Source organism: Echeneis naucrates, chromosome 10 (genome assembly GCF_900963305.1).
Source record: "Echeneis naucrates chromosome 10, fEcheNa1.1, whole genome shotgun sequence".
NCBI lineage: Eukaryota > Metazoa > Chordata > Actinopteri > Carangiformes > Echeneidae > Echeneis > Echeneis naucrates.
The window spans coordinates 882,932-905,552 of NC_042520.1; the positions used below are offsets into that span (position 1 = coordinate 882,932).

Genomic DNA, 22,621 nt, shown 5'->3' on the forward strand with positions numbered 1-22,621 from the left:
CGCCATAAATCAAGCGCACCTTGTGCTTTTATCAGGGCGGGTGGAGGTGTAGGTGTGGGGGTCGGTTCGGGCCATTATCAGGCCTTCGAGGGCTGTAAAGCTGCGCTATCCGGGGGATGCTTTGGCCCCACTATCTGATCTGCTGCCCAATTTGCCCCCCCCCCAGCAGTGATAGATCGGCGCCCAGCAAATGGACGAAGACGCTGCAAATTACAAGAATAAAACTCTGAATCACGCAGCTTCGCCTGTTTCGCTGCCGTCAGCAAGAAATACCACAACGGCTGAAATTAAATATTTATGGGACGTCATCCGAAGCAAGTCGGTCCGAAGAAGCAGTTTTACTTTTTATTGAACTAAAACAAGAATTATTCTCCAACACGAGCACACAATTCACCGGCGGAGCTGAGGAGAAGCTCTGGGTGGTTTCTCTTCCTCCAACACAGAGCTGACAGACGAGGAGACGATGATGGCGCTCTGATTCTCCGTGAAAGAACATCAGACAGATGTTTCATCATAAATCTCACAACCAGATAATGTTAACATTTAACAAACGCTGGGAGATTTATTTTCCTGGAAAGTCCTCAGCTCAACTTTTTAAAAAATAAAGGAAAAAGAACTTTGCCAAAAGTGTATTAACGACGAACTTTAGTTTGATAATTTGACCGACGATGTTTTACTGGGAAATACTTAATGTTTGAATTTCATCTGAATGACTTGATCATTCTTTTTCCACTCTACGACATTCATCATCAAACTGTCACAAACACCTGAATGTTTGTGTGTCTGGACTGGAGCAGCCCAACAAAGTCCAAAGTCAGTATCAGTATTAAAAGTCGTTTCCGGATCAAATTAACAGTTTGCTGAAAGAGGGTTTGATATTAAAGCGTCTCAGGAGAAATGTTAGCGTAGCCGCTGAGTTCCTAAAAGGGGAAAACAGAACTGAATTTGTTCAAACGATAGAGCTCCATCTTCTTCTAATGAACGACCCTTGACAGGTTTTCACAGACTTCCTGTTCCTGCTCACTACAGGCCAACCTATTGGATAAACGGAAATTTGATTTCCTCCTTTAAATCCAGAAAACTGTAAGGTGGCGAGTGAAAGCAGGAAGTGTTTGAGTGTCAGGACGAACACAACTGAAACTTCATGCTCCTGTCGACCTCCTGTGGTGCCCCGCCCACTCCTGAAACAAACGCACCTGTCTGCGGCGCCCTGGTGTACTTCCTGCCTTCATTCTCATGCAGATGCCATCGCTCTTCATTCACACCGACAGCTCCCATTATTCTCCCACATATGGAAGTCTATACCTGGCCCTCCTATAGGACGGAAACTCTCCAGGAATAAACAACGCAGCTGATGAGCAGGAAAAAAAGACCCACTTCCTGTCACATTTTAATTGGAGCGGCGAGATGAGGGATGATGCTTCCTGCGTCGGCCGACACATTCAGCCATCCATCATCGGCTGAGTGAACTTCAGGGAAAAACTTAATTTTCCTCCCCAGAGAGGGAGAAGAAATATGAAAAACCACCATGATGCCTTATACACCTCCTTCCCTCCTTCCCTAAACTGGTTCCTTCCCTTGCTCCCTTTCCCCTCGTTCATATTCGCTCTCTCTCCACCGCCGGACGTTTAAGTTTTATAATGAGATGAAATGTATTCAAAGTAGGAGACAGAGGAAGGAGGGAGGAAAGGAGGGAAGGCAGCCTGGCTGGGAATCACCTGAGGCTTGTGCGTGTGTGTGTGCGTGCGCACGTGTGAGGCCGTCAGTGATTTACAAAAAAAAAAAAAAAAATTGTGTGTTTGACCACGAGCGCATGTGTTTGCTTGATCCTTCCTGTTCTTTGCATGTTTGTTTAAACAACTGTGTTTGTGTCGACAGCCTGTGTGCTTTGTGTGTTTTTTGTGTGTGTTTGTTTTGCATATTTACTCAAAATTGGCATTTGTGCCTGGAAGCATTTACAGTATGTGTGTGTGTGTACACACTCGCTCTGTTTATACATATTAAGCTACGCACACAACTCATCTGGGAGCCACAAACAAGTTTATCAGTCTTGACTTCTGATGGCGTCACATCCAAGATGGCCGCATCAGAATAATACTTGTCAGTGACTTGTTTGGAAACAAAGGAGCTCAAAAGTCAGGCACACACTATCAACGCCAGACCAACTTCACTGTGACATCACCTGTCAGGCAGTGAGCAGCCATTTTGAAGCCTCCAGTTTGTAATCTGTCCATCGGCCATCATGGTTTTTGGAGCAGAGAAGAAGGCGGAGCCAAAGAGAAGTGAGATTCCCGACTGGAGGCTCACAAACCGACGAGTGACATCACAGCATTTAAAACGTCTTTTGATCAAAACTGTTTGAGTTTGAGGGGAAAGTCGTCCCTGCTGAACTAAAAGGCAGTGATCCTGGAATTCCCAGGCCTCTCCGGGCAGATATGACAGGCTGGCAGCTGAACGCCGGCAGAAAAACAAAAGTCAATATCAGGTGGATGGCGGCAACAGAGACGAGGTAACTGGAGCTTTAAACCACTGGAGTGTGTGTGTGTGTGTGTGTGTGTGTGTGACAGGCCGTCAGTGATTTACAAAAAATGGAAATATAAATTGTGTGTTTGACCACGAGCGTATGTGTTTGTTTGATCCTTCCTGTGCTTTGCATGTTTGTTTAAACGACTGTGTGTCGACAGCCTGTTTGCTTTGTGTGTGTGTGTGTGTACGAGATGGTAATCTGCTCAATAAATCAGTGTGTGATTTAAGGGTGTGTCGTGATGCTCTACCGTTAGCTCGATGCTTTTAATCATCTTGAGAGGAAGGTACATCGTCATGTGAGATTAGTGGATGAACACACACACACACACACACACACACACTCCGCCCCCTCACCTTATCCCTGACTCATGCAGCCTCGCTGATGAAACAGCTCCAGTCGATGTTAACGAGTCACTTCAGAGTTTCATTTTTTTTTTATCTCATTGTACTTTTGGAGTTCTATTTTTATAATTTCTGCCTGTATGTGATTAAAATGAAAAAAAAAAAAAAAAACTGAATTCAATTATGAAAACATAAAACCAAAACCTATCAGGTCAAATTAAGGCTGATTTGAAGTTTTGGATGGATTATTAAACCTGGTTATCTGTTAGCTGTTGGCCTTAGCATTCAACAGTTAGCGTCCTGGTGCGTTATGTGTATTTAAATAAGGAGGTTCAGGTTGATTGTGTGACTCTGGTGGACTCTAACAGAAGATATGAAGCGTCATTGCTTTCCTTTTTCAATCTTTTTCTCCGTCCCGACTGCCACCACAGAAATGGGCGGCCATGTTTTGTCATGAACTGTGAGGCTTTCTTGGTGTTTCCTTTCCTAAACGGCAGTGCAGCCGTATTATATCTCTAAAATAGGCCACTTGTGCGGACATTAATCTGTGCTCTGCGCTCGCTGAGGCACAGTGAGCTGCAGCCTGCAGTGATCATTCTGCAGTGTTAGCTTTCTGCAGCGCAGAGCAATCACATTATAAAGGTGTTCTCCTCCAGACAGGCCACTTGGATAAGCATAAATTTACATAGCAGCATTTTTTTCCTCCTTCTCAATAAAATAGTAAAATAACTGCAATATGCTCCGACCTGCAGTCGTCACATTAAAGTGTCACCTCTATGAAGCTCTGTGCAATCACATTACCAAGCCGTCCTCCATGAAAGCAGGCGGCAGGAAGAGGATAAATCTACAGAGACAGATTGAATCCAGGGGCCTCCTCGGCGGCTCCGAGGGGGACGGAGAGCCCGGAGTCTGTGAGCAGACAAATATCCCGTGGCCTCGCATTAATCTGCATAAAGCGCCGGAGCGAGGAGGTGAGTTGTGTGTAATATGAGCTGAACATCCTGCGACAGAAGGAGCCGAGTGGAGCCTCCAATCAGGAGGCGAAGCTCCGGGCCGCTGACCGGCTGACTGGATTCCCCCTTCCTCATCCTCTCGGTTCCTTTCCTCGTCCTGCCCTTCCTCTCCTCTGTCCTCTGTCCTTAATTTCATCTGCTCCCTTTTGTTTTGCCTGCTGACGTTTTTCTTCCTTTCCTCATTTACAATTTAATTTCTCCTTTTTCTTCACTACCCCGTCTCCGTTCCTCAGATGCCTTCACTTCCTCCCTTCCTGTTTCTGTGTTTTCCACCGAAGATGATTAAAAAGACGAACCTGCAGCTGTGAGAAAACATCTTCACGAGCGAAAGATTGGAGAAAAGGGAAGTTTCTCTCATATCTTGAGCTTTCATCTTCATCCTTTTCATAAACTGTCAGATGATGATGATGATAAAACGTGTTGAGCTGACTGAGCTCATTGTTTACGTGCTATCACCACGCTAAAGCGATCCAAGACATCGCGCAGCACAGCGACTGGAGCCGACCAACAAAGTCCAGAACTAAACACAAACAAGAAAGGCGGCGTTCGAATTCACAACCCCCACGCTGTGAGGCCACAGGACTAACCACTGCGTCACCGTGCCACTCAGAACTGTAACCAGGTCAAATCTCGAAAGCAGCTTCAGTAAACCAAGTGAATTTCATTTGAAGCTGTTTGTGTATTAATTCCTGTATATCATTGTGTTTGTGTGTTCAGGATTATATCTGTTTTAATGTTTTTCATCAATATCAGCTGTGTCTCATTTCCCTTTTCCTGGATTCTAAGAGCTCAGCATATCTCATGATTCATGGCGTTCCAATAATGGTGCCAACTCAGTATTTATTCATTCTAAACTGCAGATTCAGCTTTTGTTTTCCAAATTAAGGGCCTTAAAACCTTACAAAGTGATGAAGATCAGATCAGATGGTCTAGAAGGGACCAGGTCCTGTGAGGGACGTGGCCTCTGAACGAGGACTGTTTTATTTTACTTTTCCTGACGTCGGAGGTTGGATGTGTGTTAATAAACGTTTGTATTTGAATTGAAGTCTGATGTATTAGTTAATTAAACTGGCGGGGAACAAACTCTGGATGAAGTGCAGAGAGTTATAGTTATTTGCTAAAGTTTAATTATAACCAAACTAAAGTTAATCACTATGTGTTTTGCTATTTCCAGTTAATTCCTCATCATGAGCTGAGGTTTGACTTCCTGTCCTTTCTAACACGCCTCTGAACTTCTCCACTTCCTGTTTGAACATTAAAATGAGTTATTAGATTATTAGCTGTGGGTGTGTTTGTACGTTACTGAGCTCAGCCTCGGACCTAATTGGGGTTTGTGTTGGTTGAACTGGTGGAATCGGACGCAGGACCAGATCTGCATCTCTGTGGGCTCAACGCTTTAATCATCTTCAGACAGTCTGAAGATGTTTCAGGAAACAATACAACCATCTGCAGAGTCCTGGACTGTTGTGTGTCTGTCTGGGTTTTTTTAATTTACATAAAAATATGACTGAGCCACATTAAAAGTTTCTGAGGAGCTACGAGCGTTAGCATGTGAAGACAGAGACAGAGAGACTGAACTCATAATCTACTGCAGCAGTCTACTCTTTGACAACAGAATAAAGCAGTCTTTTTACAGATAAAACTATCCTAAAAGTCTATAATTCATGATACCATGCAGTAAAATATGACCCTGAAATATTCCATATTAGATGTAATTTATGGTACACACTAAACTGTATTATTGAGAGACACTGTCCTGTTATAACACATTATAGTCTGACTGAATTATAGATTACTGAAGTGTACTTCACAAGGTTTTTCCTCGTAATTCCACACAATAATGTTATTTTATTTTAATGTCCAGTATTGCAGTGTGTGATGTAACACAATGCTACCACACAATCGATGGCACTATAATATACTGTGCTACAGTAAACTGGATCTTATTCTGCTGTTTTGTGTGAAAGTCCTATTAATTATCACACTAAACTCTATTCATCTGAATTTTACTATATTTACAATAACACATTTTACTTCACTGTAATCTTCTACATTAGAACAACAACATATATATGTATGCACACATTATGTTGACTTCACCTCACAAAACTAAAGTACAGTTTCTGTATTTTTCCACTACACTGTATAAAACCGTCAGTAGCTTCAGGTGCATCAGGATAAATGTTCAGCTCGGAAGATTCTTTAGAACTAAAACAGAATCAAATATCTGTATGAGGCGTTAATGAGACAAAAAAAAAAATCTGTCATCAACAATCAATGAAATTTAAATATGATGAAAAACTATTTGCCAAATTGCACCAAAAGTTCTGCAGACAGTGAAAACAACTAGAAGAACACACAACAGTCTGTATATTCCAGACAGGCATTTCCTGGATGCTCCCAGGTTTTTCTCAACAGTTGGAAAATGCCTCGTTTTGTTGCGTGAGTGATTGACAAACACAAACCATGGTCAGGGAAGAGAAGAAGAAAGAGGAAGAAAAATGAAAAAGAGGGTAAAAGAAAAAGAAAGTACCTTTCTTGTGAGTAGCTTCATTTTTGGAGCCTTTGGGGTCTAATAAAAAAAAGATCAGAATTAAACACAGCAAATTCTAACATCACGTTATTAACTATACGTTGTTTGTCCTCGTTAAGGAAAACAACCGCTTTTCTATCAAGGAGCGAACAAGACAGCAAGGCTCGATTATCTAAGGTGTCGCTCTGCTGCCAACGCTCAGCGGGGGAGAGTGTATGGCAGTGTGGGAGACTCAGGGAGGGGCGGGGGAGGAGAGGGGCAACATACTGTGAAGGCAATAGCAGGAAGGAGGGATGCATGAGTCTGTAGAGGAACAATCTACTGCCATACTGCAGCGGGCAGGAGAGGAGAGGCGATGCACTGAGATGAAGAGGAGGAGGAGGAGGAGGAGGAGGGTTGCAATGCAGTTCTGTCAGAGGAGCTGAAGTCAGACTAGCAAAATGCACTACAGGAGATGCAAGAGGCCAGAGAGAAAGAGGAGGAAGAGGAGGAGGGCGGGAGATGCAAAGACTACATGTCAAACTGGCTTCGTTTAGAGTTTCTTTCTTTTCTTTTTTTTGTCTTTGCCTGATTTGATCTTTGGGAGGAAATTCGCTCTCTCTTTTTTTATTTCATTACTTTTCTTTTGGGCAACAGGTTGGTGGTGAGTTGCATATGCCAGAATGATGGACTATCTGCCCGTTAAAACAATTTGTCTCTGAGTCACAGAAATGGAGCTGTAACCCCACAGGAACGGATAAATGATCTCCAAATCTGAAATGAAACCTTTTTTTTCTCCACAAATGGGCGCCATTAATTTGAAGTCATTTGGCTGAAATGGAGCCCATCAGAATGACAAAAGGCTCTACTTCCACCCCCCCAAAAATGTACATCCTCAACCTCTTCCAAAGGGCCACATAATTTCAGTCATACCACCAAAAAGGGAAGTCTTCGTCTGCGGAGGGACTTGATTTATAAAAGGGGAAATGTCCTGTTAATGTCGCTAAGGCCAAACTGTTCATTGTTTCTCTTTGACAAGGACAAGTTAGTGTCGGCTCGACAAAGGCAGGAAGTTCAAGTACAAGAAGCAAAGAGAAAAAGTTTTACTGTCCTCTGGATTGGCAGCTAGAATGACAAACCCACTGTGACATCACACATCGGTTTTTGAGTAGCCCCGCCCCCTACATGCAGTCTGACTTCTCTTATAGCCAGTGGAGTCGCCCCCTGAAGGTCATTAAATAAAATGGCCCCATCACCCTCCATCTTTCTCCTGAATCAAACATCCCCCTGTGAAGGTCAGTCAGTGCACAGCTCCAAACATTTAATGGAAATGATGTGATGTGATTCTCCGGACGAGCTCCAGATGCCACATGTGAAGTTTCTGTGTCTCTCATGTTGGTCCATGTCCTATTTTTAGGCTCCGAAACACCGCTGAACCGAGTAAAGTGGGGCCAGCCTGCTTTGCTGTACTTGACAACTGCCATTGTGAGGGATGACGACTCTGCTGAGGAGAAGTCTGGGAGCGATAACGTAATCTGTCATTGTCAGCCGAGCAAAAAAAAAAAAGAAAGAAAGAAAAGAGCGAAATGGTTCCTAAGATAGATGGAACGTATTCGTCGTGACCATGAACTGTTGTAGACAGGTGACTTAAACTCTATAATCTGCCTGAATCCATGGAAGGCAATTTTTTCCTCCCTCCTCTGCGTATGGCAATCTCTCTGTGTCAGGGCTTAAACCCGGGCTTAGCCCCACGGCCCGGCAGCCTGTCCAACATCTGAGCACCTGATCCGGCATTAAAACCACGGCAGCTCTGGTTTTTGGGCTCTGCTTTTTGGAGGCAGTGGGGCTCTCATAATGTGAGCTAATTACTCACACTGTGCTGAATCAATTCTTCTGGATTCGTAATGGAGGTGTAGAGCCAATAAAAATGAAAACAATAAAAATCTGCCTCTGTGTTGGAAAACAAAGGTGCTTTTGGGTAAACGAGAGCGGGGATTCTCCCTCTCTGTCGGTGGACTCCTGGCTGACGATTACACGCCTCTGCTCTGTTGGGGCTGAAAACGGAAGCTCGACGCCTTTGCGACGGCGCCACAGCAGTAAACGAGCTCTCCATCAGGCCTTTTCCACCGACTCACTGGGATCCAACCTCGTTTTCTCAGGCTGGTAATTAGAGGTGTGATGGGATTCCTCGGGAGAACCAAATGACTTTTTATAAAGCAGTAATCCCTTCCTTATAAACTTATTAGCTCCGGCCCAGCGGGCTACGGAGGGAGGAAAGCGGAGTAATGTGGCCATGGACTCGTCTTGCACATCCACATTAGGTTATCAGGGCCTCCAGCTACAGAGTCCAGGCTTCTCCGCTATCTTTAAATCAAACAATGATGATGTGAGGTATTTAGAGAAAACTGTGACCGAAGAGACGTGAAGTTCTTCCACTCTGAGGACACGGCTCATTTGACTGAGCTCTAATTAGCAGCTTGATGGTTTCTCTTTCAAGGTAATGTGAGATTCAATCTGCTGCTTTCAGCTCAGTCAGAATCAACACTGCCCCACCCCCGGATCAGTCTCCCTTCCAGGCTGTCATGAGCGCTCTCGTACATTTGGCTGCCTTTTGCCCATTTCAGTATTCCTCTCTGTGCTGCCCTTCCCGTTCCCCCTCCTCCCAGTAGATGTTTAAGCAGGATCGATATTTTTGTCACAATTCAAAGGAGTCACCTCTGAAATTCACTCTGTTCAATATAGTCTCCATCCAAATTTCCTTGCATGGAAAGGATGGGGCTGTTCCTGAGAATACTAAAAGAGCCACGAGACCTTCTTCGGAGCGAGGACCTGCAGACCGCCGCCTTTTCCGAAAAAAAAAAAAAAAAAAAAAAAAAAAAAAAAAAAAAAAACGTAAGGTGAGGTGGGAGTCGTGTTTTTATAATGTCTGTATCTCCAAGCTGCTTATTTTTATCAGCTGCAAATGGAGCAGCACGGAGGCCCAGCGGGAACCGTGTTAGCATCACAATCCTGCCGCTAAGCTCGTGGAAAACATTCTGTGTTTGCAGGCGAACACTCCGAGTTGCACTTTTGCCATCTGCAGTTCCCTCCAATCTCCCATCGTAAGCAAATCCGTCCAAGTCGGCAAGACATTTTGCACTGCTACCTTTCCTCCCTCTTCCCTTCCTTCCTTCTCTGGTCCCTCACTCTGCATCTCTCCTCCCGCACTCATCCATTTTTTCCAGCCCCCGCAGCCGTTCCTCCATCCCATGCTCATTACCTTATGCCCATTAATCCCATTAAGTAGCCATTAAACAAGTGCTGATAACACCAAATGAACGTCAAGCTCCGACAACTAATAACTACAGTCCCGCTTCGGCACGTTCAACCCTGGCAAGGAGAAAAGGAGGAACATGGAGGAGCAGGGTGGAAGGGCAGAATGAAGTGCAGTACAGAGTGTGCAGTGTTGGGCAGTAACAAGTAATCCAGCTGTGAAGGAGAGAAAGAGGAAAGAGTGGAGGGAAAAGGAGGAAGGGCGAACATGTAAATATCCTCCTGTACATTCTCATTTATTTACTTCTGCTCAGGTTCTCCCACTTTTCCACTCATCACTGGGACGTGAGAAGGGCGGAGCTTTTCCCAACAGGCAGCTGGGAAGGATTCTGCACTGAATGATACCAAACTGAGCGAACACCTGACGCAGTAACTCAGAAAAAAAAAAAAAACTAAACTCGGTGACGTGGAATTCGAAGCCCCTCGACACAGATTCCCATCCTGTGGCGACGAAGATGGAAGCGGGTGGTGGCGGGGTTAAGTATCGGCGGTGGTAGATGGCCAACTCTTTCTGGTTGAGCTTAAAACCAGAAGCTCGTTCTGCAGCCCTCGGCAATGCTGCCACTCAGCTTGAGTGATGAGGAAGGACAAGGTTATGGCGGAGAGGGGGGGGGGGGGGGGGGGGGCGCAGCTGTAGTCATGCATGCACGCACGCACACACACACACACTTATCAGCGTGCTGCCATGTGGGCCTTCATTACCGACGGCGAGAGAATCAGAAAGGCTGCCGTTGAGTTAACCAGGTCAGAGGAATTCAGTTTGTTTCAAGAATCAGCGGAATCCGTAAACAAGACTCGGATACAGGAGAGGTCTCGGAGGGAGGGAGGGAAGGAGGTGGCCGCTGTATTAGTGACCTTATCTTTCACCCACACATTACGGAGATGAAGGATGGACGTCGTGCAAAGAAAAAGAAGAGGAAAGAACAATTAAAGAAAGGACGCTGATAAAGGAAAGACGAGGGATGAATAAATACATGAATAAATGAAACAGGCAAGAAATAAAACAAAGAAAGATCAGAACGATGAATGTAGGAGAGAAGAATGGAGTGGGGGGGGGGGGGGGGGGGCACTAATGAAAGAATGAGAAAGCAGGATGAGAGAAAGGATGGACTCATGGATTATAAATGGTTTGTCCTAAATGTGTCAGGAGAGTTTGCTCTGCTCGCTCTCCGATGGAGGAACCTGCTAAATCAATCGGAAGCTCGGAGCGGACCGGCAGCCGGGATCAGCCTCACTTCCTCTTAGCTGGCACATTCCACGCTCCAGGCCAACTCTCTGGACTTGCCTCCATTGTTAACCCCCCCGGCCTCCATCCACTGTTTACTGCACGGCTAAATTAGCAGCGCTGGTGTTAATTTGATGTGCGATGATGAAATAGCTGCACTTTTACGCTGCTAACGTGTTTCCTTCTGTGATAATCTTCTGTGACAAAGCAAAGCTCCTGCTGTTGGTTCACTTAGCTAGCTTGCCAAAGTGATGTCTTTACCTACTAGCTGAGCCTACCAGCTACCAAACAAACTGCCTTCTTAGCGACTAGGCCGCTGCGCTCAGTGCAGAGAGAACTAGCAGTTTTTACCTTCTCCGTATGAGGGCTAAGTTAGCGTAGCTTCCACTTTTTCCAGTGTTATGCAGCTTCAGCTAAAAGAGCTGATTTACTTCCTAGCGGTTTAGGTCCTTCGCTAACACATAAGCAGGCTGCTTAGCTAACTAGCTCGGTCGCTAACCTTTCATATTCGAGACTCTGTTCTGGCTAACTAAAGTTTTTAATAAAACCAGTCGATGTTTCAGTGCAAACTGTCGTTATGAATACTTGAAGCATTAAAACTGCGTTACTGAAATTTTTTTTTTATAGTTTTTATTTCAATGAAACACATTCTGATATTTACTCAGATTCAGTGCAAAGTACAGGTGACAAAAAGCTCAATTTCAATTCAGACGCTGTAACTGTTAACATTATTCCCATGACTGTGGTAATAATGATAATAATTATTATTTTTATTGTTGTTGGCCCTGTTGTTTTTCCACTAACATGTTAAAGCTGTCTTCTTCTCTCATTAGCTGGTAGGACACACAGAAAAAAGAGAAGCTGCATGAATGAGCAGCTCGGCAAGCTCTCGCTCTGCCACTCCGTCGACCTGACAGCCATCACAGTCTCGGGGAATTCACAAAACGCCTTGAGTGTTAACAATGGCCTCTGACACAATTAGCTGAGCAGATTACATAAAAGAGCGACCCTCCTCTTCGTCACAGATTCCCCCTCAGCCTGGTCTTTGAAAGGAAGATAAACTACTCGTGTTTTGTTTCATTTTTAACCCTCTAAATTTAATTCTCTGTGTTTTGGTCACTGGTTTCATATTTCTATTCTCTGCGTGTCTAAGAAGGTACTTTGTGCATTTAACTTTTTTTATTACATCACATTAGAAGAAGGGAAAAAACATAAGAGCTATAAATTCAAATAACTGTCACGTCGCCCTGTTTAAATCCTGATTGGTAAAGGTCAGTGCAGCACTAGAGTCAGTAAATCAGGCTGGGTTGTTGCCAACGAGAGCTGAGGAGGAATCAAATTAATAAATGAACAAATAAAAAAAACGAATAAAAATCGAAATGTCTTCACTCAAAAAATAAAATAAAAATACCCGAGTCAGGAAGGACGAGCGGTTTCGGCTGTTTTGCCAGCGTGGCAGGTTTAATAACACACACTTAGTCACGGTAAAAACCCTCCGCCCCTCCCAGGTCTGCCTCGCATGAGCTGAGATATCCCACTTACAAAGATCACCTTTATGGGCTCAGCAAAGGAAAGGAAGAGAAAAGCTCCATGGCAGCATTCAGACCGTTTACCTGTGTGTCCCGTGTACAAAATACTAACACACCTTTTAATTTGGCCTGCAGGTGGGATCGAGCCAATCAGATCAGACCCAGAGCTTCTAACTCTCCATGATGGAGACTTGAATTTACCAAAATCAGACCAGCAGTGTATCAGAGTGGAGAATAAATAGAACAACACAAACATTAAATTTGGAATGCCGTCGTTTTGGCTCTTTGCTTGCAGCCGATCAGATAGAATTCAGACATTGAGCCATTTGAGGGAGCTCACAGATATCACTGCTCTGACTTTGATAAAACTGCTGCTGCGGCCTGAACAGGATGAAGCACCTGCAGCTACCGCTTATTTATATTTAGAGAAATATGAAGGAAATGTTCTGGAATAGCTAATCATCATGTGACAAGGCTATCAATATTTTGTACACTCAGAATACACAAATGGCCCGACGAAGTCAGTAGAAATTACTCGCATCCATTCTGGAAGCCTTAGTTATGGCGTTATTAAACATGCAACAAGGCTCGAGTGTCACATTTTACCCTCTTTGATCAGTTTGTCGTGAAAAACGCGAAAAGTGAAACTCAGGCCAATTTCCAACTCATTAAAGGTCCAGACTGGGAAGATTGATAGAGAAACCTCTGACATGTGTCTTTATGAGGGCTTCCATTCAGGGAGAGGTCACTAAATGTACATCATCACCATCATCACCATCATCATCTTTGTAGTCATGATTAGCAGCACGCTTGTGGGAGAGAGGCACATTACCTTGACCACCAAAACAAGCACTCAGGATACTGTGTGGATACCAAGGAATGTAGCCAACTAGCACCATGATAACTAAAGATCATTCAGAGTTCAGGTTGATTATCTCGGGGTGGGGATGGGGTGGGGGGCAGGGAACAAACTGGGAGTTTGGGATCAAACTCCTGAAAAAGACTAGATCTGTCTTTAGCACAGAGCAGAATTACCTCTGTTCCACACTGCAAAGGGCAAATAAAAGAGATTGACAGATTGAGAACAACCAAGAATCATCATTTGATATGATTAAACAGCAACAGATTCTTAAGTATGAATGTTTCTTCTTCTTCTGTTTAAAAAAAAAAAAAAAAAATACAAACCTTTTGTGGGAGATAATCTCGACTAAATACTTCAGGAAAAAAAATGAACTGCAGACAAAAACATTGGCAGGTCTTTTCGGGATCACGTTTGGCTACATTCCCGTCTTATCCGACTGAGTCTTGGTGGCGACGCCTACCTTTGAAATTGGGTCGGATCCTGGCGTCGTAACCCGACACTTTGCCCATGAGTTTGTCCAGGAACTCGGAGGGCGGCATCGGCGAGGCGGCTTTTCTCGCTGCGGCCTCCTTGGACGCCGCCAAGCTGGAAGAAAGAAGACAAAATAATTGGTTAGAGGGATGTTGCAAAAAAGAAGAAGGGTGTTGAGACGATGAAGAAGTTCTGAAAGGGAGAAAGACAATAAATCAGGATTTTTGGTGTGAATTGTTCAGCCGTTCATCAGCCACCCGACAGCGTTCAAAAACTCAGGAAGAAAAGACAAAAGGTCAGAAAGAAAACATAAAGCCGAGAACGCGACATTGAAATTCATCTCAGTGACACCAGAACTCCTGGAAACTGGTCGGACCGCTGAAGTCCACATCTGAATCCCTGACTGACTGAATCCTCCTCAGCATCCCTGATCCAATCACATTCAAACATTACGGAGTATAGCTGCTTTTAAAATCCTTTTAGAGCAACTTAAAGGCTTCTCTAGATTTTTGGCGATAAAAACACTGTAAGCCAGAAAAGTCCAAACAATTCTGCTCAGTCACCGAGACCAGCATGGTTAATATCTCTTATGAAAATGTAATTCTAATAAATCATAAAGATAACAGTGAAATATTTTATCATATTTTATAAATATGATAAAGTTCTTGTTTTAGAGAGACACTCTTAGAAAAATAAATCAACTTGTCTTTTAATAAACTGAGTTCTCTTTTCTCCTTCATCGTCTCCTGAGCAGTTTTGTTTGCTCCATATTTGAGACCCTGATGTGAAACGTTATGAGTGTTTGGGGGATTTGATTGGGGAGAATAAACCCTCTGTGTTTTTCATATTAAACTTAATATTCCCAAAAAGCCCAAAAACATTCTGACACAGAAAAGTGAGATGCAGCAGGACCTCGGTTTGTGTTTCTGCAGCTCCTGTCTGTCGAGTCATCAGTCTGGATTTCTTGAAAAAGCCTAAATTAGTTTTCACTTTATTTTTCCACTGCAGTGAGTTTACTTTCTGTTTTCGGAACATATTCAATTAACTTAAATAAAGTTTAATAATAAAATAATTAAAATAAATAAAGCTTGCTCAGATTTACTGTAACCAAAAATCTACATGTCGGCGATATATTGAAGTCTAATTGTATGTTGAGATAAAATCCCTTTGTGTTCCCAGCATGCACTTGGCAAAAGACAGGACCTGTCCGTCCATTTATCCTCATTTACTGGCAATTTCATTTGGTTTCATCTAAGTTGATTAAAAAGTGAATAATTAAAAGTGAACTTTTACAGTCCGTTCTGACGGGACTTTAATGCATCACCGGTTATTCCACATGGCGGTTTTTCAAAGTAATGCTCTAATTCACTTAACCAGCAGCGTGCCCTGCTGAGTGCCACATTGATTTTACAATCAGGCCGCCGTATTTGCACAGTTGACTACTTTACCTCGTTAACCCTTTTAAACCAAGAACAGCGGCCCTTCGAATTACCGCAAGTTTGCAAATCTTTGCAAAGTTGCACTTCGCAGTATTGGCTCATTAAGGTAACTCCCCTCATGCTGTTGCTGGAATCAGCTCCTTCGTTGTCAGCCGTGAAAAAAAGCTGCTGGATATCAAAGCTTCTAAGCGTTCTGGAAAAACGGACAACAGCGCTGACCGGACACTTTGAGGACCGTCTGTGGTTCAGGAGGACGGCTGGAGTCTTCGCTGTTTAAGGGTGAAAGCCAACAGGCTCATTAGATAATGTCCCTTTAGCCTGCACACAAACAATGACTGCAGCACCAGCAGTCAATAAAACTACACACAGACACACACAGCTGATGGGAGCCAAATTACACAGGCAGCTTCACTTGAAGTGTGTTTGTGTCGGAGAGAAACTAAACACACAACAGAACATACACATAAATTAATGAAATCTAATTAATTCCCCGGACAGAGCTGCAATCGACACCACAGCCGCACAACAAATTGGTCTCACCGTGTACAGTAAATGTCATTGTTAGCTCGATACACAACGGGGTTCATTTGACTTGTGTTGCTGAGAACACTTAATGAACTGTTTGTTACCTGCCATCATAAAAATCACTTCACCGTATCGTCCTCAGGCGTTTTCACCTTCCTGATCCAAAAACGCAGCACACATTTTCACAAATCTAAATATATGAAGTGAAATTTGACTCCAAAAGGATAATTCAATCCGTCTATCAATTAAAATGTCCTGAAACCTCTGAGGGAACAGAAATATTTTCAGTTGCCCAAAAGGTACCCTGAATTTCTCTGAGACAGGAAACAGCAGCTGAGAAACACATCAGAGCGGATTCGTCTCTGTGAGGAGGACAAAGATGCTCAAACCTCCACAGACTAATAACGAGATGTGCCGTCCTTTCTCCGTGTCTGAGGATTCGAATGGAAATGTTTCGCTGCTGCAGTTGAGAGTGGAACTGACGTGACGAGGACTGGACTCTGGTCTGGACCGAGCTGACCCGGTGAGGTTCAGGGTCCAGTGGAGCTGGTGTGTTTCATCTTTAGTGGCCGCGGGCGGAGGACCAGCGTGGACGGCGGCGTGATGTGGGCTATAAATACGCTGCTGTACTGACCCAGCTCCACAGCGAGCACCATTATGCAGAGACACAAGAGCCTTTTCAAGCTTTTGAATTAATTACACTTATCAGCAATTATGAATCAGCAGTTGGGAAAACACGCAAGAGGAGTTGGAGAAGGTTCCTTTTTTATGATTATTTTTTAAACTCTAAGCTACTTTAAGAAAAGAGTTTGGGTGTTTAATTTGAGGCAGCAGCTGAATGTTGCAAAATCTGATTTTCCATTTTCTCTTTCGAATGTGTATTTAAGATTCCAAGAATTATCAGTTTAATTTTGGAGATTTATGAAAATTCAAACGTTAAGATTTGGTGCAGAGATTGTAGGAAAAAGAATTCTCATTTTTTACTCGATTTTAATGTGACAGAGTTTGATCCTGGCAGAAGAAAAGTTTTTTTTAAACCTCAAGAAGATGAATAACTGTATTGTACATGCTCCTGAGACCATAAACTCATCAGGAAAACGTTTACTGAGGAGGAGGAGGGACATTTTCCCATAGACTTCAACACTATCCGTCAGTAGATAGAAGGCGGGTTTAAGCTTTCACTCTGTGGAGCCACAGTCTCTGTCACCTTTATCAGCGATCTGCGGTGAAGTTAATTTAATAACCATCATCGATCCCGTCAGCAGCTGGAGGGGAAGTTTAAGAAGAAACCAAATAACAGAATTGGAATTGAAAATAAATGAGATAAAACAGATTCTGTTCTCAGGAGCAGTTCAGTTCATTCCACATTCTGCTGTTTATATTGACGCGTGCAGATTTCTGCTGCAGCGTCGTCAGCCTGCACCAAACTTCTCCAGCGTGAGGAAACTTCCAGTCTGTTTATGAGGAATTATTCATTCTGGTGCTGGAACATTTTCACTTTGCAGCACTCAGGCATCCAGTGAAGCATCAGTCCATCTGCGCCATCACGACTCGTATCAATGATTGAATGCACACAAAATGACTTCCTGACCAAGTGGAGCCTGAGCTGCTGATTAAAACTCAGCCTGAGAGTTTTAAGACTTCTTAAAAGTTCCGGAGCTAAAAGCAGCATCAGATCTGCAGCTGAAGGCCGAAACAGTTTGAGGAGAATTAGCTGAAACTCCTGATGAGTTGGTCGGAGGAGAGCTGCATTAATCTCATCCAAAAATCAAATGACAGCATGCTACACTCGATTGGAACTAAATGTAAAGCCGCTAACTGTGACCATTCAATATGGTAAACCGCGGCGAGCGGCCTGATAAATAGCACCATTAGCAATTCATAAACATGTAATGAAGTCAGCGTTTTGCTTTATCAGGATCACAGAGTTATGGGAGAGCCGTTAGTTCAAACAAATCCCTGTTAGTTCGTCTGTCATGATGGATTCAAGTACGCAACCTCTGACACACACACACACACACACACACACACACGCCTGTTTTCCAAACTGCACATAAACACACATCAGTGCAGACAATGGAGTACATGCATCGTTACATTAGCGCACAGAAAGGCACAAAGTTGTGTGGTCACATGCACACACTACACAAACACACACAGGAGGAGGAGGGCGGGAAACCAGCCGGGTCATCCTGCCTGTGAGGTCACAGGGCGGCGGCGCCTGCAGAGTCACATGACCTTCTCCACACACAGCTATTAAGTGTGTGTCTGTCTGCTGCATTAAATCATCATCTGATGATGATGACAGCAAACATCCTTTTTTCAGAATAATTTCTGATATTTTAAATTATTTCTGTCCACATTTCTGACACCGGCATGTGAACTGTGTTGAGTCTGGGTGTGTGTCGGCTCCAGATTGGTCTCGTAGCTCTTCGAGCAGACGAGCTTTGTCAAAGATATAAACAGTTTCCAGATTCCAGCTCAGTCTGATGGCCCTGAACGCACCGCGGCCTGTTGGAGTTTCCTGATTGTGTGTCAGATTTGGATTTAAACGAGCTGCAGAATTAAATCATCTGCTGAAATCAGAACTCAACACAACGGACGATGTTTATTATCAGACTGAGCTGATGAATCTGCTGTTGTTTTATCTGGATTCAGTTTATTTTTCAAAATGTCTTCAGTTTTGTTTTCTGCCAATCGATGAGGAGAGCCGACTTTCTTTTTGGTAAATTTTCAGTTTTAATAAATATCTCAAAAAGATGAAAATATCTATCAACAATATGAATAATGCCAGATAAAGCTGAAACATTTTAATTTTAAAAATCTGACATGAACTGATTAAAAAAAAAAAAAAAAAAAAAACCTCCAAGAAAAGCTTTATTTCCAGCCACATTATGCCGGAGGAGAGCCGCACATTATTTCGTTTTTATTTTTTTACTTGTTAAAATTTTGATTATTTTCATAATAAATTCCTGATAATTTCAGATTAAGTCCATATATCTTTAAAATATCCGGCACCATTTTTTAGAACCTCTTCTGAATAATTTAGATGATGTCTAAATTTAATGTCACAATTTCTATTTGTAATATTTTTACGTATATTTTGGACCCAAAATAAATCTAACTCTGATGTCTGAACAAAAATAGTAACCCTTAAAAAAAAAAATCTTGTAACTGCTGATTCATGTTAGAGTCACATGAAGCTGTGAGTCTTTTGTCAGAGGCGGTTTGAGGACGTCGTCGTCTCGCAGCGCCTGACGCAGGTTTCCCATGATTCAGCCTGAGTCTACACAAACTTTTTTTTTTTTTTTTTTTTGGACTGAAGGAACACGATGATGGACTGAGATACATGAAGGTTTTACAACATTTGTGGCATTTTGGACTCTGAAATCTTGACCTTTTGTGGCCGACCTCCCTTCGGTCCACTCTGTAATTCTTTAAATGCCAACGCAGCGAGCCGACACGTGTCAAAGCTGCTGCAGAGTCCAGCCGGCGGCGGTGGCGAGGCGTCAGACCGGGCCGGTCCAAGATCAGTTTAATCCCTTTACAGGCTGAAGCAGAGACGCAGTGAGCACAGGTGGACAGGTCAGACTCTAAATCAGGGACCAACAAGTCCACACTGAATTTAGAAGAGACAGATGAGTTTTTATTTTGTGTGCTTTTGTGTCACAAATACAGATTGTGTTTCCTTCAGAGAGGCTTGAAGTTTAAATGTTTTAACTTTTGTTCTTTTTCACTCTCACATCGTTTTTATTCCTGGTTTGCTAAGAATTTCAGGAAAATCTGGTCCATGAAGGATCCACCTTTTCCATCTATAGTTTCCTTGGAAAAGGGAGGACATGTTTGTGGGCTGCATACAAAAGTTCCTTTAAAAGTTTTCAACATCATCACATCACGTTCTACATCAGTGTCCTGTCTGACAAGTCTGCAGGACCTGCCCACCGGGGGCCCCAGGACCAGCCCGCCGGGGGCCCCAGGACCAGCCCGCCGGGGGCCCCAGGACCAGCCCGCCGGGGGCCCCAGGACCTGTCTGAGGTCCAGGTCTGGATCTGCTCAAACAGAGAGGAGCAGACTGAGCGGTTTGGCTCGACCAACGACCACAACCTGCTCCACTTCCTGTCATTAACAACGTTGGTGACGCTGGACTCAGCACTGACAAACACTTCCTGTCTGGTTGGGATGAGATTGGATCTTCATTGATACTTTTTCTATACTTTGACCGATGATGATCATGAAAACATAAAATCAGAAACGATCAGATGTGATGATGCGGGCAAAAAGCAGCAGACTCAGTACATTTTCACCCCCGGCCGTCCTTGCTGTGGTGCTGACAGAAGGTCATGTGTCTGCAGGCCAACGCTGCACTTTATGTCATCACTCCTCTCAAATGAAAACCTAATATTCCGTTTTTTTGAGCCTTGGAACAAAACAGAGAATCTGCACAGATGTTGGAAGCCTGAAGCTCCGCAGACAGAAAGGTCAGAATCTGCTCCGTCTTCCTGTCAGGAGGTGAACGTCACTGTTCGTCTGGAACCACGAGGTCACGTTTCACACCCCATGACCCCGATTTACAAACACGTTGCCCAACACTTAAAGGTCACAAAGCAAATCTAGAAATGTTCAAAAATCAACGACGAGTGAAGGAGCTGCAGCGATGACATCACAAAAAGACCTTCAGACATTTCTACTGAAGTTAACACGCTAACCAGCTAGCTCCGCCTCAAAAATCCAAGATGGCTGAGAGACAAATGGAAAAAAAAAAACAGCTGATATTTAACAAAATAAAACAGAATTTCATGACTCAGTTTTTATTCTTTTCCTTTCATTCTTTAGATTTATAAAAACTTTTCCTCTTCCAGGATCAAATCAGGTCTTCGGTACATTTCAGCTCTTTTTTTAAAAATTGTGTATTTTTTACAACATGCCAAATGAAGCTTGTGAAAGGCCGAGCTTTCGTGTTTTATTTAGAGCTGATCTGATTTCAACTAAATCAGAATCATGACTGCGCCGACTGTCGCTTCCTGAATCGGGCTCATTTCCATCAGATGAGTCAGCTGATGGTCGTCACGGCAATGATTCTGATCTGAGGTGTCGGTGTCAACCTGCCAAAGTTGTCGGACAAACTCCTGAACCTGCAGCGCTCAGTCGATGCCAATCAATAAGAAGACATCAGCTTCTTTTTGGCCCCTCGTTCTTCATCCAACTCCTCTCTGTCTGTGGCAGTAAATTAGGTGGATCAGAGATTATCTCAGCGCCAATAATTCCCGCCGCAATGTGACGAATCCGAGCTAAATCCTCTTTACAACCACGACAAGTGGAGTGTGGTTGGATCAAGCTCCAAAAAAAAACAAATTCCTGTTGTTTGAATGCAGCTCCGTCTGCACAGACGACACAATGAAGCCTACGAGCCGTGAGAAAGGTTCCAAATTAGCATCGAGCCGACACACTGAGGGCCAAAGACGCTGATCAGATTAGTCACAGACCGGATTACAGATCATTTCCCTTCAGACGGGAAACACCGAACTACAGCGAGCCAGGGGGGGTTAAAGTGTCAGACACCCCCAGGCCATCACCTCACCTCTCCTTCCTCACTGACTCTGCCTCAGGCAAGGAGGTCAAAGGTCATGAGGCTTAAAGAAGCATCTGCACAGAGGCCTTCGCTGTCCTTCCTGTCTGACATCGACCCCCCCATCTTAAATCCAGATCTATCACCAGTTCTTCACGGTCTGAACTATCCAGATTTATTCTGCATTCGTTTCTTTAATCTCTGATGAAATGTCTTTTTTGAGACACTAAAAACAACTTTCTGTCTTTTCTGCTTTCTTTCAGGACGTCTGCAGCTGTGACTCACCGTCAAACGTCTCCTCCAGCCTCCTCTTCATGAAGCTGAGTCTGAGGCTCGTCCGTGTCCTCACAGGTGGAGCTAATGAAGCTAACGATGGCTCTGGGCCTTTCAGCTTCTGGAGAGGAAACACAGCTGCTGCTGCTGCTGCTGCTGCTGGAGCTAAATGGGACAAAGCCACTGATCCTGATTGATGCATCTGCTTTTAACGAGCTGGATGTGATTCACAACAAAGGTTAGAACTTGCTGGAGTCGGCCAATCAGAGGACAGGAAGACAAATAACGAGGTTTGTCTGTTAATCTGGACGAACAACGTTCTATCACTATGATAAACAGGTGGGTGGATGTTCTCCTGTTCTTTGGATTTCCATGATCAAAGTCTGGATATGCTTTAATTATATCAGATCAGTGATGGCTGAGATCTGCAGCCAACGCTGAGGCTGCAGAGAAGAAGAGAAACCGCTGAATCTGATGTCTGACATGGCCGAGCGAGCGACGGAGACAGAGAGAGAGCGAGGCCCGATCATTGGCCTTAAATGCTCCTCATTACGCCGGAGTCCCTCATTGATCTCGTCCTGAAACCAAAGAGCCGCCAGGCAGACTGCCAGGCTCCGCCCACCAAACGCCAACCAGGAACTGAAACTGGCACAGCAACACACTGTGCTGACTTCCTGTTCTGAGAGCGCTCTGATTGTTTCACCAGGAAGTAGCTGCTTCATGCTAAGCTAGGCTATCTAACTCCAACAAATAAAATAAAACTGCTGATCTCTTTTCATTCGCTTTTATTTTGGAGCTTCAGTCTTCAGCTTCAGTCCTATTTTTCTTTTAGCATGACGGAGCTGAAAGCTAATCGGTGTGACTTTGACATGAAGGTTTCATAATCTAAATGATTGTGTTGATCACGGTTCGATTCCCAGACCTCCTCTGTTAAAAATGTACGTACCCATGATGCTGTGGGGTACTTTGGATTCTTCACCGGCTGTAATACGTTTTTGTGACATTAAAGCTGTGAGGATTAAAGAG

General features: G+C 43.8%; 1 protein-coding gene across 1 annotated transcript in view; it reads right to left on the bottom strand.

Moving 5' to 3' along the window:
• Nucleotides 1-22,621, bottom strand: part of glra1 (glycine receptor, alpha 1) — a 65,249-nt gene that overhangs the window by 36,430 nt on the left and 6,198 nt on the right. The window contains exon 2 of the mRNA XM_029513076.1: nt 13,782-13,906. Coding sequence (XP_029368936.1) covers nt 13,782-13,906 — 125 coding nt within the window. The remainder of the gene's footprint in view (nt 1-13,781; nt 13,907-22,621) is intronic.